Source organism: Elephantulus edwardii, unplaced genomic scaffold (genome assembly GCF_000299155.1).
Source record: "Elephantulus edwardii isolate Elephantulus edwardi_28Jun2011 unplaced genomic scaffold, EleEdw1.0 scaffold00213, whole genome shotgun sequence".
NCBI classification, from domain to species: Eukaryota; Metazoa; Chordata; class Mammalia; order Macroscelidea; family Macroscelididae; genus Elephantulus; species Elephantulus edwardii.
Window position 1 is genome coordinate 4,301,830 of NW_006399963.1, and position 16,288 is coordinate 4,318,117.

At 36.8% G+C, this 16,288-nt stretch overlaps 1 protein-coding gene across 1 annotated transcript in view; it reads left to right on the forward strand.

Moving 5' to 3' along the window:
* Positions 1 to 16,288, forward strand: part of ZFAND4 (zinc finger, AN1-type domain 4) — a 90,720-nt gene that overhangs the window by 16,603 nt on the left and 57,829 nt on the right. Inside the window, 3 exon segments of the mRNA XM_006897717.1 lie at positions 3,048 to 3,123; positions 4,225 to 4,292; positions 13,520 to 13,716. Coding sequence (XP_006897779.1) covers positions 3,048 to 3,123; positions 4,225 to 4,292; positions 13,520 to 13,716 — 341 coding nt within the window.

A 16,288-nucleotide genomic window follows, 5' to 3' on the forward strand; every position in this document is an offset into this window, starting at 1 on the left:
CCTTTATACTATAATAGACAAAGTGCTAGTTAATAGGTCTTTTATTGTCAGAACTACCTTCCCTCTGTAACTTGATTTGGGCCACTATTAGAGCCTCTACTTGGAGTATTATTGCTTTTTAATTTTTGACTCATGTACTTTTAACGCATTAGTTAATGTTCAGTTTTTTTAAGAAATTACAAACAGCCTTCTAGAGTGGTTATAGTCCCATTTTACAGTGCATAAGAGTTCCAATCTCTCCTGTTCCTGGGGTGAGGTGGTACCTCATTGTTGTTCTGTTGTGTACCTTAGTCTTCAAACCGACATCATCGCTCTTGAGTATTTTGGAGAGGTCCCTGACAGCAGTATGTCTTATGATTTCCTGACAGCTGATACCAAAGGTGTTGGTTGTTGATACAAACAATATTAAATCATTGCCAGCTTCAATCTTTTCTTTATCTATCAAAATGTTGACTATTGACCTGTGCTGAGGACCTTTGTTTTCTGAATGTTGAGATGTAATCTATAGCGAAGACTGTAGTCCCTGATCTCCCGAAGCAGGCATTTTATATCCTCATTTTCAGTGAACAAGGTTGCTTCATCTGCATAACGCAGGTTGTTGGTGAGTCTTCTTCCAATCCTTTTGCACATTCTTCTTCATCAAGCTCGGCGTTGCAAACTTATAGGTCTTTAAGTTCATCTTATAGACATGTCTATTGTTTGGCGAAGAGTTCAACTGTGGAGATGGGTTTTGTTCTTGGTTCAAAAGGTGACTAAATATCTCAATCTTGTTAGGTCTATCAGATGTTTTGTTCTACATTTCCCCCATATTCTGTTGAGAGCCTTCCATTCTCTTTTATAGTGGTCAGCAGTGATAGCCAGGAACCATCTAGTTTTTCCTAGTCTCTGACTTGTGGTGGATAAAGTTCTTATGGTCTGGTAGTTCTTTGAACTAATTGGTTCTGTACATCTTTTCTGTTCTTTCCTCTTTTTTGTTCTGGAATGTACATATCAGTAATTACACATTAGATGACCTCTCAAAAGCTTTAAGACCTCAGTCTTTAGCTGATGGTGATGGTTTTAAATTCATCTCAAACTTATGACTGCTTCCTTCTCTATCTTTCCTATAATTTGTCTCAGCTTAATTGCTAAAGTGTTGGGATACCAGTTAATGTGTTGAAACTAACAGATGCAGCCCTGGACATGCTCACCAGTCTAAGCTAGAAAATGTGAAAGACAGCTAGCTGCCTGGCCAGTTGACTGGAAGAGATCCATATTTGTTTGCATTTCTAAGAAAGGTGATCCAGCAGAATGTCCTACTTGGATCTATAATCAACACCCTTGGTACCAGCAGTCAGGAGATCAGGAGAAGACTGGGAAAGTCTGAAATCAGGGGCCTCCAAATTATTGAAGAACAATGAAATCAGTTTGAGGAATAAAGTGTGTCTGATTCAGGATATGGTCTTTTCAATCACTTCTTATCCAGTGCTAGCATAAAGAATGAAATCTCTGTGGTCAGCCTGTTTGGGCTTTCTATCTCTGTGCTTAAGGTTTTGTGGGGTTTTTTTTTGTTGGTTTTTTTTTTTTTGAGTTTTCATTCAATAGTTCATATACATTTTGTTTTTATAACATTAATTATAATTTTCAGTGCCATTTATTACAATGTCTCAAGTCTTCACTGTCCCTTGTCTTTCCCTTCACCCTTCCAATCTATCTTCTGCTCCCTGACCCTATACTCTCATCACTGCTAATCTTCCAGGATTGTTTCTTTGTATTAACCTTTCCTTAGCTTTCCCTCTCATCAATCAGTCGTGCATATCCTGTTCCACATTGTTAATTACAATACACACAATTACTAATCTCCATCCATTTTAAATTGTCCTTTATTTTATCTATTTTAATAAAATGTCTACCCATTCTTTCCCTAAGCTTACCTGTGTTCCTACCCCTGCCCTTGTACTTAAGTTGTTACATCTTAAAATGGGGATATTTTGTTGTTGTTGTTGTGTGTAATGGACTCATACCTGACCCTCAAGCATATTATCAGAGACAGTTAATCACACTACAGGAGATTGTCCATCCCTCTTCTGCAGAGCAGTTGGAGGATTCGAACTGCGCGCTTTTGGGATTGCAACATAATTTTCTACCCCTACTCTATCAGAGCTCCCTGGGGATAATATTAGTTTCCCTTTTTTAAGGCGATTAGACTGAAATTATATTAACATAGATTAAGTGCTTACACTTGGCTTATAATAATAAAGGGTAAACACAAGCACTTACTGTTACTATTCAAGACTTATTTTATACTATTAAAAATAAATTGTTTTTAAGAAACCAGTGTACATCACATTAGTAAAACATTTCACTCTATATCAGTACTCATTAAATATTCTCTTGGGAAAATGATTTATAGTTCACTGCTCATATAGTCTAGATTTTCTTTGAGTATTCAAATAAGCAGTTTGAGTATGAAATATAATTTAATATTTAATAGTCCATACACGTAAAGAAACTATCATATTTGTTGGTAATTATATTCCTTAACCCTTATTGTTCCTGGTTAAATACTATAGTTAAATACTATACAGCCTTTAAGGAGCTGTGGTGGCACAGTGCAGTATATGTTATCCTACTAATCAAAAGATCCATGGTTTAAGTCCACTAACTGCTCTTTTGGAGAAAGATAGACAGTCTCCGCCATAAAGATTTACTGTCCAGAGAATCCTAGAGAGCTGCTGTGATTAGAATTGATTTGCTAATCGTGAATATGCTTTAGAGTTGTCCTCTAAACCTCAGGGATGAGTCATTATATCTTCATTTCTAAAGGGATCTGTAGTATCGTACTTTGACCTCAGTGCCAAACAGTTACTAAAATGTCCAGTTCAGAACCTATTGATTATTCTAAAATGAGTAAATTGTACTGAGTCTGTTTTTATCCATATCTTCTTCTTATAATTCTTAAATTTAAGCATCCAATTTGGAAATGTGTTGAATTTGCTAGTCCTCTTAGTTTATTCTTTTTCAAAATTCTTTGGAATTTTTAACACTTTTTTATAACATTCCCTAAGGTATTCCCATCTGTCAGCAGCACTTAATTTGGAATAACATGGAACTTGAAGATGATTATTGCTTGAATGATTACAAGTGAGTGTTATTTAATAATAGATTCAATGCAATACAATTCAGAATCCTTGGATCATGTCTCTTCTTCTAATTAGTTTATTAGTTCCAATCCCTTGTTTTGAACATAAATTCAGAACTTTTAAGATTTAAATAACTTATTTTCTTATATTTTATATTTAATATTTCTTATATCTTCTTATATCTACCTTATTTTCTTCTATTTTATTTTTCCTTTTCATTTTATCGTGCTAGGATAAGTAATTGTATACAACCATTATTGTAGAATGAGTATAAGGATCCATAAGGGGTGGGAGAGTTTGGACGCAGAGAGATGAAGGTGTGCAGAGAGGGGGGATTAATCATGGGGTTGTACAATTTCATGGGTGGGGGGAGTGAGGGAAACTAAAAGAATCTGTTCTTGAAAACAATGTATTCGAATTTTGTAAATAAACTAGTAGGAAATAAATAAATAAACAATTTTTTAAAAAAGATGTTTGTTAGATCTTGTAATTCTTGTCTTCTTGCTTTATCTTCTTTGGATATTGATTTGTTCCCACTTTGCAAATTCTTTTTTTCCTTTAAATTTTCACAAAAAGTAGAAAAGTGAATTGCTGTCTACCAATTCTTATATTTTTCATACCACTCCCTGATTCTAAGTAACAGTATATGTATCAAGTGATTGCAAATATAATAACAGCCCTCTTCTTTTTCTCCATTTTCTTACTTAATGAATAATTCTGTATTTAAGGAAAGAGCAAAGAGTTGAAGAGAAAATGTAGAATAGCTGGAAGAGTCCAGGGAATCAAGAAACTATAGATATGGCTATACCTTTTTCTAACATTTTGGATCTTAGGCAAGATTCTTTTCTGGGACTTTTTTTTCCTTGCATGGGAAATTATCACAAAAGTCTGTTTCAGTACTTTTGTTTTGGAATTCTATGTGAAATACAAGGCTCTTAAGAACTTTTTCACTACTTCTAGAGAAAATCATTAGCATTGCATTTATCGCTTTTTTATGTTTTAGAGGGCAGACACTATGCCTGATAAACCAGTTTATTATTCTATGTATATTTGACACTGAATGTATTTTTGCAATTATCATTTATTTTTGTGCTGTCCACAGCATTTCAGAAGGTTGTACCTTGAAGTTGGTATTGGCTATGCGTGGTGGACCTATAAACACTAGAAGAGGTAGGCATACATTAAGACCATATATGTATAATATATATTCAAGATATTTCACACTGGTAATCTTCAAGTCAAAAAGCATTGTTATAAGATATTAGTCAAGACCTTCCAAAAAATCCCATCATCCCTGATTCAATCCAGGAGAGTTTAAAAATAAGCCTCATTAGGACAAGGAATGGAAATGGAATGGCATAATATAAATATTATTCTCACATTTAGGTTTATACCAGTTTTGTTATTTATTTGGCCCACTAAATCTTCAGATTCTGGAATCTTGGTTACTATGTAAAATTCTAAAAATGGATGTTGGTTTATGATGCATGTGAGTGCAACAGATAATATTGCATCCCTGTTTCATCTGTTTTCAGAATATGAGTACTCTCTGGGAATCAATTCAACACATATATATTGAGCTTCTACTACATTACTTGATATAATGTTTCAGATACAATAAGCATGTTACATAAATTCTCTGTTTATATGATGCTGACTTTAATAAACATTCAAAGAAATAATATCATTTCAGATATTTATAAGTGCTGTAGAGGAAAATAAGTAATAGTGTTATTTAAAAGTAGGTGAGTAGAAAGGTAACTGTGGAAGGGCTCTCAAAGAAGACACATAAACAGACAAGTCATTAACAAATAAGGCTGTAATCATGAGCTAAGCCTGGAGCATTCATATTGCTCTAAACTTCAGATATATAACATGATTCCAAGACAAACATAAGAATCCTTAGTCAGTGTAGATCCTGCTCAGTGAGTCTTATTTTGGAGAAGGACTTTAGATTTGCTTGATCTTTCTCTAGCAGAAAAGTTTAAGTTTAAATATTGCTAGCTTAAGTCCTCAAGTGAAATTCTATTTCTATACAATTTTTATTAAAATAATATAAATACCTTTTTCCTAGATAATTTGAGAATTTCATGAGATGCATTGAAATGGTTTGAAAAGGTTAGAAAAAAATTAAAAAATGATATAGAGGTGATAAACGTAGCACTCTGCATATGAAGGACTTACTATTACTTTAGTTTTAAAAATTTTCCTACATAAAATGTTTATTGTTAATAACTCTGAGTTTAATATGTTTTTGTTGTTGTTAGATGTCAAGACATCATCAAGTCAACTACAACTCCTAATGACCCTCTGAAAACCTTCTATACCTTGTCCGTCATCCTCACAATCTCTAATATGCTTCAGCCTGTTAACAGTCACTCTGTCAATCATTCTTGTTGAGGGTCTTCAGCCCTGCATATTTCCCAGCATGATTTTTTTTAAGGACTGACCCCCCCACCGAAAACATACCTAAAGTATGTTAGACAAAGTTTTACCATCCTTGCCTCTAAGGAGCATCCTGGCTGCACTTTATCCAAGACAGTACATGTTTGTTCTTTTGGCAGTCCATGTGGTGACTGTTAAGTACTCATCTCCAATACCACACTTCAAAGGCATCAGTTCTTTTTCTGCCAACTCTCTTCATTGTCCAACTTTCAGATGCATAGGAAGTAATAAAAAAGGCCATGACTTGGATCAGGTACACTTTAATCTGCAAACTGGCAGTTTCTCTTTAGAACTTTGAAGAGATTCTTTTTTTTTTAAAGACTTTTTTAATTCTTTTTTTAAAAATTAATTTCAATGAACATCTACAGAGATTTTGGATTTCCATTCACTCGTTGTTGCACTTTTATCCCCGCCCACCCCACCCCCACCACCAGCTTGCCCCTCTCCTTGAAAAGAAAAAGAAAAACTCCTTCATTGGTACACAGTCCCTCACCCCACACAGCCCCACCCCCACCCCCACCCCGAGTATACTCCACTCTGCAACCCTCATTACGGACTCTGATAATAATCATAATGCCCTAAAATATGTTACTTTTAAACTATTCTCTCCCTCATCGGCTTCAGTGCAGTAGACCTAATTTATCCAGTTTTTCTCAGTCCTACACCCACCCCGATGTCAGCCCCATTCTACAACAGGGGCACCATATAGTATTTGTCCTTTTGTGACTGAGATATTTCACTCAGCATAATGTCCTCCAGGGTGACCCATTTTGAATAATATTGAATGAGTTCCTTGTTTTTCAAAACAGCATAGTATTCCACTGTGTGAATATACCACAGCTTCTCTATCCATTAGTTTGTTGATGGGCACTTAGGTTGTTTCCAATTCTTTGCTATTGTGAACAAAGCCGCAATATACATGGGTGTGCATATATCTGCTTGGATGTCATTTATGGTCTAGGGTATATTCCCAGGAGTGGAATACACCCTAAAGAAAAGAACTTTGAAAGATTCTTAAAAGAACTTTGGAGAGATTCTTAAAAGCAGTTTCCCCCAGTGCAACCTATGGTTTGATTTGTTGACTGCTGTTACCATGGGTGTTGATTGTGGATCCAAATAAAATTAAATCCTTGAGAGGTTCAATCTTTTATCTATATATCATGATCCAGTGGTAGGGATTTTATTTTCTTGATGCTGAGATATACCGCATATTGAAGGCTGTAAGAGGAGCAGATGTGATGTGGGTATGGCTGAGTCTGACATTTACCCACTTCATAAAGGGGATTTTCCCCCATCATTACAGCCATGTTGTTTTTATGTACTGTTGAGCAGTTTGCAACTCATAGTGACCCTATGTACAATAGCTCTGAACCCTGTTTTCTCTGGAGCCAATTTAATTGTCTCCAACACACAAATTACCCCATCTCATCCGGGGTCGTCTTCTCTTGAACTGACCCTCCACCCTGCCAAGCATGATAGCCTTCTCCAATGGTCCCTCCTGGCAACATGTCCAAAGTAAGTCAGACAGAGCTTCAGAATCCTTACCTCTAAGGAGCAGCCTGATTTCATCCTCTCCACGATGAACCTGTTTGTTCTCTTAGCAATCCATGGTATATTCAATACTCTTCTCTAGCACCACAACTGAAAGGCATTGATACGTCTTCTGTCATCCTTAATATTATCTAGTGCTCGTATGCATAACAAGTAATTGCAAGGACCATGGCCTGGATCAGGTGCACCTTAATCTCTAGACTGGTGTCATTGCCCTTTAGTACTCTGGAGAGGTCCCTGACAGCAGATTTTCCCAGTGCAATTTATCTTTTTATTTCCTGGCTGCTGGTACCAAGAGTGTTGATTATGGAACCAAGCAAACTGCAGCTGTTAACAATCACAGTCTCTTCTCAATCTATCATGATGCTGCCAATTGGCTCAAAGGTGAGAATCTTTGTTTTTTTGATGTTGAACTTGAATCCATATTGAAGGCTGCAGTCCTTGACCTTCTGCAGAAAAAAAATACAGCTACATGGTTAGACATGCCATCTTCATGTTTCTGCACCTATTTCTAATGATCATTGGATTGTTTTGATTTTGATTCACAGAACTTACAGTTATGGATGGAGTTTATTAGGGAAATAGGTTGGAGAGTGAAGGAGACAAAGATTATCACCCCATGCAAATATAGGTTTAGTCCAGGAATCATAAACCAGATTAACAAGGCATAGTTCTCCAAATTGATGAAAGTACAGGTTCAATTCAGCAGCACAAATGCAAGAAGCCCTGAAAAGTTTGCCTCACAGCAGTTACAAGTCAGCTTCCCCTTCAATCGTCTAGTAAGGAAAACCTTTAGCTGTGATCTTTTTCTCAGAGTTCCTCTGGTTACACCTTGCCACAGTCTTTTCACAACAATGCTGGAGTCTCTTCACTCTCCACCACCATCACCAGGGTACCTCATAGTGTGGAATGCACTCTCTTACATCGGTCCCACAGTTGTGGATGTTTTCTAAGACTATGTGTCTGTAGTTAAGGTAGCAGAAGACCAGCAGGGGAGGGTTTTTCTCTAAAGGCTCTAGTCTTTGCTCTTCAACAGTAAGTGGTTCAGGTCTTCTTCATTTTCTGTAAACAAAGTTGTGTAATCTACATGACACAGGTTGTTGTTGTTGTTGAATCTTCCTCCAATCACAATGCCACATTGTTCATATAATTTACCTTCTCAAATTATTTGTTCAGCATACAAATGAAATAGATATGGCAAAAGGAGGCAACCTTGACACACGCGTTTCCTGATTTTAAACACTTCTGTGCTCCCTTGTTCTGTTCAGACAGCTGCTTCTTAGTCTATGAATAGATTTATTTAGCCTGAACACAATTAAGTGTTCTGAGATTTGCCTTCTTCTCAATGTTAGCCATAGTTTTTTATAATCCACAGTCAAATGTCTTTACATAACAAACTAAACACAAGTAAACATTTTTCTCATATTCTCTACTTCAACCAAGATTCTGAATCCAACTTGACTTCCTGGTAATTCCCTGTCAATGTACTGTTCCAAATTTTTTTTAGTATTCTTCAGCAAGATTTTACTTGCAAGTGATATTAATGATATTATTTAAAAATTTCCACAGTCTGTTTGGGGAATAGAGATGAATATAGATCTCTTCAAGTGAGTAGGCCAGGTAGCTGCCTTCCATAATTGTTGGCAGAGACTTGTAAGCACAAGCACAGTTGTGTCTGTTTCCCAAAACACCCCCACGACACTCTATCATTTCTTCTATTATTGCTTTTTATTCTTGATCATATGCTGTGTGTGGTAATATTTTATTGGATCAATTATTTTTGGTACAGTGACTGTGTATTCCCTCTATCTTGTTTTGATGCCTCCAGAAAACAAACTAAAAAAACTTCCTTCAAGAGTTTGGCCATAGGATTCTTCAGTGTTGCAAATCCAGGCTTAAATTTTTCTTTAATTCTTTCAGCTTGGGAAATACTGCGTGTGTTCTTCCCTTTTGGTAATCTAAGCCCAGATCTTTCATTAAACCATTTTGCTTTGTCTTCTCAAGCTGCCCTTGGAAATCTTTTGTTTCTGTCTTTTACTTCAGCATTTCTTTCCTTTGTTGGGTGGCCTAGTGGCAAGAAGCTGCATTGCAGTCCTGAAGACATGCAGTGTGAGACTACTAGCTGCTCCATGGGAGAAAGATGGACAGTCTCCTCCCAAACAATTAACTGCCTCCGAAAACCAATGGAGGGTCAGCCATCAGTCGGTTCTGACTCAATGATATACAACAACAACAATGATCTAGTACAATTTTCAGAGTCTCTCCTCTTATGCATGTTGGTCTCTTTTTCTCTACTATCATTGTAGTGACCTTTTGTTTCATGGATAAAATCTGTAAATGTTTACATAAAATTATATTAGAGAGTGATTAATGACATAAAAAATCTATTACATTCTGAAAGTTTGTTGGTTGTGAATAAATACTATCTTTATACCAGAATACTTAATGAAAAATACTTAATTTTCTGAGAAGGACTAGAATGACCTTATGTGTTCATGAGAAGGAGCATAACTACACAGATGTTATATATAAGATGTACATATGAATGCTTTTTAAACATGGAGGGGAAAGGCATTCCATCCTCTAATTGTTGAAACTTGTAACTATAATATTTTTCTTAAAACTTTGTGTTGGCTTGTTAATTGTACCATCATCAGCTACAACTTACCTTTATAAAATAATCTTCTTTTATTGCTTTATATTAGGATTTTAATAATTATGCCCTTATTAAATTAACTTTTCAATTAAAACATAGCCAAAAGAGAAAAGATATACTCAAATAAAAGTTTTCTCCATATTGTGTTTGAGAAACTACATTTTAAATTTAATTTCTAATTTCTATTTAGTATTATTTTAAAAATATGGCTTGTTGTTGTTGTTAGGTGTCATCGAGTCAAGCACTACTCATAGCGACCCTATGAACAGAAGATCTGAACCCTATACTGTCCTGCACCGACCTCACATTTCCTGACACGCAAGAGCCCATTGCAGCAGTTACCATGTCAATCCACCTGGTTAAGGGTCTTCCTCTCCTTTGCCAACCTTCCATCCTTCCCAATATCATGTCCCTCTCCAAGGAATAGTGCCTCCTAGCAATATGTCCAAAGGATGTGAGGTGAAGCCTCATCATTCTTGACTCTCAAAAGCAACTGCACCCTGTCCAAGAGATATATGTTCATTCTCTTGGCCATGCATGGAATGTTCAGTGCTTTTCTTTACACACAGCTCAAAGGCATCAATTCTTTTTCTGTCATCCTTATTCATTGTCCAGGTCTTGGATGCATAGCTAGTAATCGGATAGACCGAGGCCTGAATCAAATGCACCTTAGTCCTCAAACTGACATCAATAGTCCTCAATAATTTTGAAAGGTCCCTAACTGCAGATTTTCCCAGTGCACTCTGTCTCCTTATTTCCTGATTGCTTGTACCAAGGGTGTTAATTGTGGATCCAACCAAGATGAAGCTGTTGACACTACCTATTGGTCCAGTGGTAAGAATCTTTGTTTTCTTGATATTGAGACACAATCCATACTGAAGCCTACATTCTTTTATTTTCTGCAACAAGTGCTTCAAGTCCTCCTTACTTTTAGCAAGTAAGGTTGTGTCATCTGCATAACACAGGTTATTGATGATTCTCCCTCCAATCCTGATGCCACACTGCTCTATATAGAGTCTAGCTTCCCAGATAATTTGCTCAGCACATAGATTGAGCAGGTATGGAGCTAGAATACAACCCTGACTCACTTCCTTCCCAGTTCCAAATCATGCAGTGCTTCCCTCCTCCATTTGCACAACAGCCTCCTGATCCAGGTTGCATGAGCACAATCAAGTGCTCTGGGATTCCCATTCTTCTCAATGTCAGCTAAAACTTGTCATGGACCTTTGCCTAATCAATAAAGCACAAATAGACATTCTTTTGGTATTTCTTACTTTCAGCCAGTATCTCTCTGACATCAGCAATGATATCCCTGGCATTTTTATGATGTTTTAATAATTCATATTTTACTTTTAATCTTTTTTATGAAGCAGTCACTATGAAACTAACATACATATTAGTTTTCTTTCAAAAACTAAATTTTGACCTAAAATTTGTAAGGCAGTGGTGTTTTTGGTAATAAAATAGAAATCATTTTGCTGATGGCAAAGTTGTAAATATTTTTTTTCAACCCTGAAACTCCCCAAGTGACTCACTTTTTTTGGTTTAGGAAGGCTTTTGTGCTCCTTTAGAAAAATCCCTTCTTCTAGCAGTAACAATAGCTGATACACTGCTATGAAAGTTCTTATTTACTTTTTTTCATTAATTTAATGTGGAAAAAATACTGACACTTTTGGCATTAGTGAGCTGAGATAGACTGGCTTTGGCCATTTTGAATCAATCACATGATCTACTATTCTAGAAATGATAAGTTTAAGAAGAATGGTATGGTTGTCATCATCAAAAAGAGCATTTCAGGATCTATCATGAAATATAATGCTCAAAGAGATAGAATTCTCTCCATACACATATATGGAAATTTTGTTAATGTAACTATTATTCAAATATACTCACCAACCCTGAAAGGCAAAGATGAAGAAATTGAGGCTTTCTACCAAATTTTGCAATCTGAACAATATCATTAATGTCACATGCAAATAAAATCTTACTGAAGATTACTAAAAAAATGGTGGGAAGAGTAGATTGATAGGGAATTGTCAAAGATTCAATCTGGATTCAGAAGAGGCTTTGACACCAATGATATCATTGCTGATTTGGTCAAATGGATCTTGGCTGAAAACTGAGAACATCAGAAAAGTGTTTCCAAAAAAAAAAAGAAAAGTGTTTCCTTGTGTTATTTGATTGTGCAAAGACATTTGACTGTGTGGATCATAACAAATTATGGACTAAGAGGCAATTGTCTAAACAGAACAAGGAAACAATGCATGGTTTAAAATAAAAAAGTGTGTCCAATTTGTGCCTTGTATATACATATTCAGTCTGTATAAACAATGCATGGTTTAAAATAAAAAAGTGTGTCCAATTTGTGCCTTGTATATACATATTCAGTCTGTATGCTGAGCAAATAATTCAGGAAACTGGACTATATGAAGAAGAATGTTACATCAAGGAAGACTCAATAGCAACAACTTGTATTATGTAGATGACACAACGTTGCTTGCAAAAAAGAAAGAAGACTTGAACCACTTACTGCAGAAGCGTAAACTCTATAGCCTTCAATAGGAATTATATCTCAGCACCAAGAAAATAAAATCCTTACCACTGGACCACTGATAGCATCATGATAGATGGATCACAGATTGAAGTTGTCAATAATTTCATTTTACTTGGATCCACAAACAACATCCTTGATAGCAGCAGTGAAGGATGAAAGACTTGTTTAATTTGGGAATCTGCTGTCAAGGCCCTGTCCAGACTTTAAAGAGCAAGAACATTGGCTTAAATGAAATAATTTTCTTTTACTTTACAATTAAAAGAATGGACTGGAGGGGAGGGGTGGGCAGGGATAAAAGTGCAACAATGAATGAATGGAAATACAAAATCTCTGAATTTTCATTAACATTAATAATAATAAATAAAAAAATAAAGAGCAAGGTGCCCTTGATTCAAGTCATGGTATTTTCAATTGTTTCCTATGCATCTGAAAGTTGGATAATGAATAAGGAAGACTGAAGTAGAAGCAATGCCTTTGAATTGTGTGTTGATGAAGAGTATAAAATATTACATGGAATATTAAAAAAACCAAATGTGTCTTGAAGGAAGTGTAACCAGAATTTTGCTTAGAAGCAACAGTAGTGAATTTTCATTTAAGTTATTTTGGGCATATTTTCAGGAGGAAACTATCCTTGGAGAGACACACCATACTGGGGCAGGTGAGCAAATCAGTATAACAGCAGAGCCTTAATGAGATTAATTGACACAGTGACTACCAGGAGTTTGAGCAAATCCAATATTGTGTGGATGGTAAAACATAGGACAAGGTTAAGCTCTCTTGTTCATAGGGTTACCATGAGTCAATTGAATAGCACCAATCAGAACCAATGTAGGAAGCAAGATGGTTTACAAAATTAATTATAGATTTAATATATGTGTTATATTATTGGTTGTATATTTATATTATATATAAGGTCAATATTATCATAGAAGCAGCATATATAAAAATATTTTGGCACAAATTATCATGTATTTTGTTAAGTTCTGTCATTGGCTATAACAACGTAATAGTCCATTTCATTTCATTCTTTTCATATTAGTATAATACAAAAATTTATTTCAAGAATTTTGAAAAATATCATATATATACTGCACAAGATTGCTCAAAATCAATACATAATATCCTAGCACTGTATGAAGATGTATAAAACAATATACATTGAAAACTTGTTTGTCACTTTTGTCATTGTAGTTCCTATGGAAGATCCACTTAGGGAGATGGCTGAGTATATGGATTCCAGTCGAGATGAGGTCTGGGAGAAGGCCTCTTGCAACAAACAAGTCACATTTTTGGTATACCGAGAAGGAGACCAGTTGAATTTCTTTCGAGTCGTAGATAGGGGAGATGGCACTTTAACACCATTATCTGAATCTTTAAGGTAAATATATGTCATTTACATATCTTATTTAGAAAAAAAGCATCATATGTGAGTCTATTAACCTTTATTATTTCCTTTTATTAAAATAAACTTAATTTATTCACAAAACTAAATTTTATGCTTCCTCTTCCCTGGGTATAGAATGCTAACATTTTCATATTACTGATGTTGTTGTTGTTGTTGTTATGTGCCGTCGAGTCGTTTGCGACTCATAGCGACCCTATGTACAACAGCCCTAAACCCTGCTCTATCCTGTGCCAATCATGTTGCCTCTGACACACCCATCCCGATTACCCCAGTCACTGAATCAATACAATCCCCTCCTGCGCTGTCCCTCTACTCTACCCAGCATGATGTCCCTCTCCAAAGACCTGTCTCTTCTTACATGTCCAAAGTATGTCAGACGAAGCCCCAGTATCCTTGCCTCCAAGGAGTAGCCTGGTTTAACCCTCTCTAGGATGAATCTGTTTGTTTTCTTGGCAGTACATGGTACATTCAATACTCTTCTCCAGCACCACAGCTCAAAGGCATCAATTCTCCAGTCCTCCCTAGTCATTGTCCAGCTCTCTGATGCATAACAAGTGATTGCAAAGACCATGGCCTGTATCAGGTGCACCTTCGTCTCCAGAGAGACACCGTTGCTCTTGAGTACTTTTAGAGAGGTCCCTAACAGCAGACTTTCCCATCGCAATACGTTTTTTGATTTCCTGGCTGCTGGTGCCAAGAGTGTTGACTGTGGAGCTGAGCAAACTGAAGCTGTGGACAATCTCAATCTCTTCGCCATCCATCCTAATGCTACCAATTGGTCCAGTGGTGATAGTTGGAGAATAATTTTTAAAATTGAAATTTCTTTATAGAGTAGCATTTTTTCTACTTATATAAATTATTTTTTTAAAAGTTTTTTCCTGATACTTTATGAAATGATAGAATGTTTAGTAGATTACAGAGTTTTGTTACTATATAGTTTCCAGAGCCCTGGTGTTATAAAATGCTATGCGTTGAGGGGATAACTATATATTAGCATTTGAAATCCACTAGCTGCTCCACAGGAGAAAGATGAGATTTTACAGGTGTGCACCTTTAAGACTTACAGCCTCAGACCCAATGAATGATTGCCATAAATGAAAATCAATTCCACATCAGTGGAGCCTGCTGATATCATGCTTTACTTGGTAGACTGTTAACGAAAACATCAGAGGTTTGGAGTTCTGACTGCTCCAAGCGAGATGGGCTGCATGTACCTTTTCTGTCCATGAAGATTTGTAACTTTGGAAACCTACCAAAGATTTCCATGAGTCTGAATCAACTATAAAATTGTTGTTACGTGCTGTCAATTGCCTGCAACTCATAGCAACCCTTTGTACAACAGCTCTGAAGCCTACCCTGTCCGGAACCAGTCTCACTGACTCTGACACACTTATCCCCATTGCCCTGGTTACTGTATCAGTCTATCTCATCTGGAGTTTTTCCTCTCCTGCACTGTCTCTCCACCCTTCTGAGCATGATGTTTCTCCAAGGACTGGTCTCTCCTGACCACATGTCCAAAGTATGTGAGATGGAGTTTCAAAATCCTGACCTCCAAGGACAAACTTGGTTTCATCCTCTCCAAAACAGACTTGCTTGTTTTCTTGGCAGTCCATGACTCTTCTCCAGCATCACAATTCAAAGGCATCAATTCTTCTTCTATCATCCTTATTCATTGGCCAGTTCTCTGATGTTATTGTTGTTGTTATATGCCGTTGAGTCGTTTGTGACTCATAGCGACCCTATCTATGTACAACAGCCCTAAACCCTGCTCTATCCTGTGTCAATCGCATTGCCTCTGACACACCAATCCCAATTACCCCAGTCACTGAATCAATCCACCTCATAGAGCATCTCTCCCTCCTGCGCTGTCCCTCCACCCTACCAAGCATGATGTCCCTCTCCAACGACCTGTCTCTCCTTACAACATGTCTAGAGTATGTCAGACGAAGCCCCAGAATCCTTGCCTCCAAGGAGTAGCCTGGTTTAACTCTCTCCAGGATGAATCTGTTTCTTTTCTTGGCAGTCCATTCAATACTCTTCTCCAGCACCACAGCCCAAAGGCATCAATTCTCCTTCTGTCTCCCCTAGTCATTGTCCAACTCTCTGATGCATAACAAGTAATTGCAAAGACCATGACCTGTATCAGGTGCACCTTCGTCTCCAGAGAGACACCGTTGCTCTTGAGTACTTTAGAGAGGTCCCTAACAGCAACCTTTCCAATTGCAATAATTTTTTTTTATTATTTCCTGGCTGCTGGTGCCAAGAGTGTTGACCGTGGAGTCAAGCAAACTGAAGCTGTAAACAATCTCAATCTCTTCTCCATCCATCCTGATGCTACCGATTGTTCCAGTGGTTAGAATCTTTGTCTTCTTGGTATCGAGCCTCAGTCCATATTGAAGGCTGCAGTTCTTGACCCTCTGCAGTAAGTGCATGAGGTCCTCCTCAGTTTCAGTGAGCAGGATTGTGTCATCTGCATAACGCAGATTGTTGATAGATCGTCCACCAATCCTAATACCACGCTTCTCCCCATAGAGCCCAACCTCTCGGATAATCTG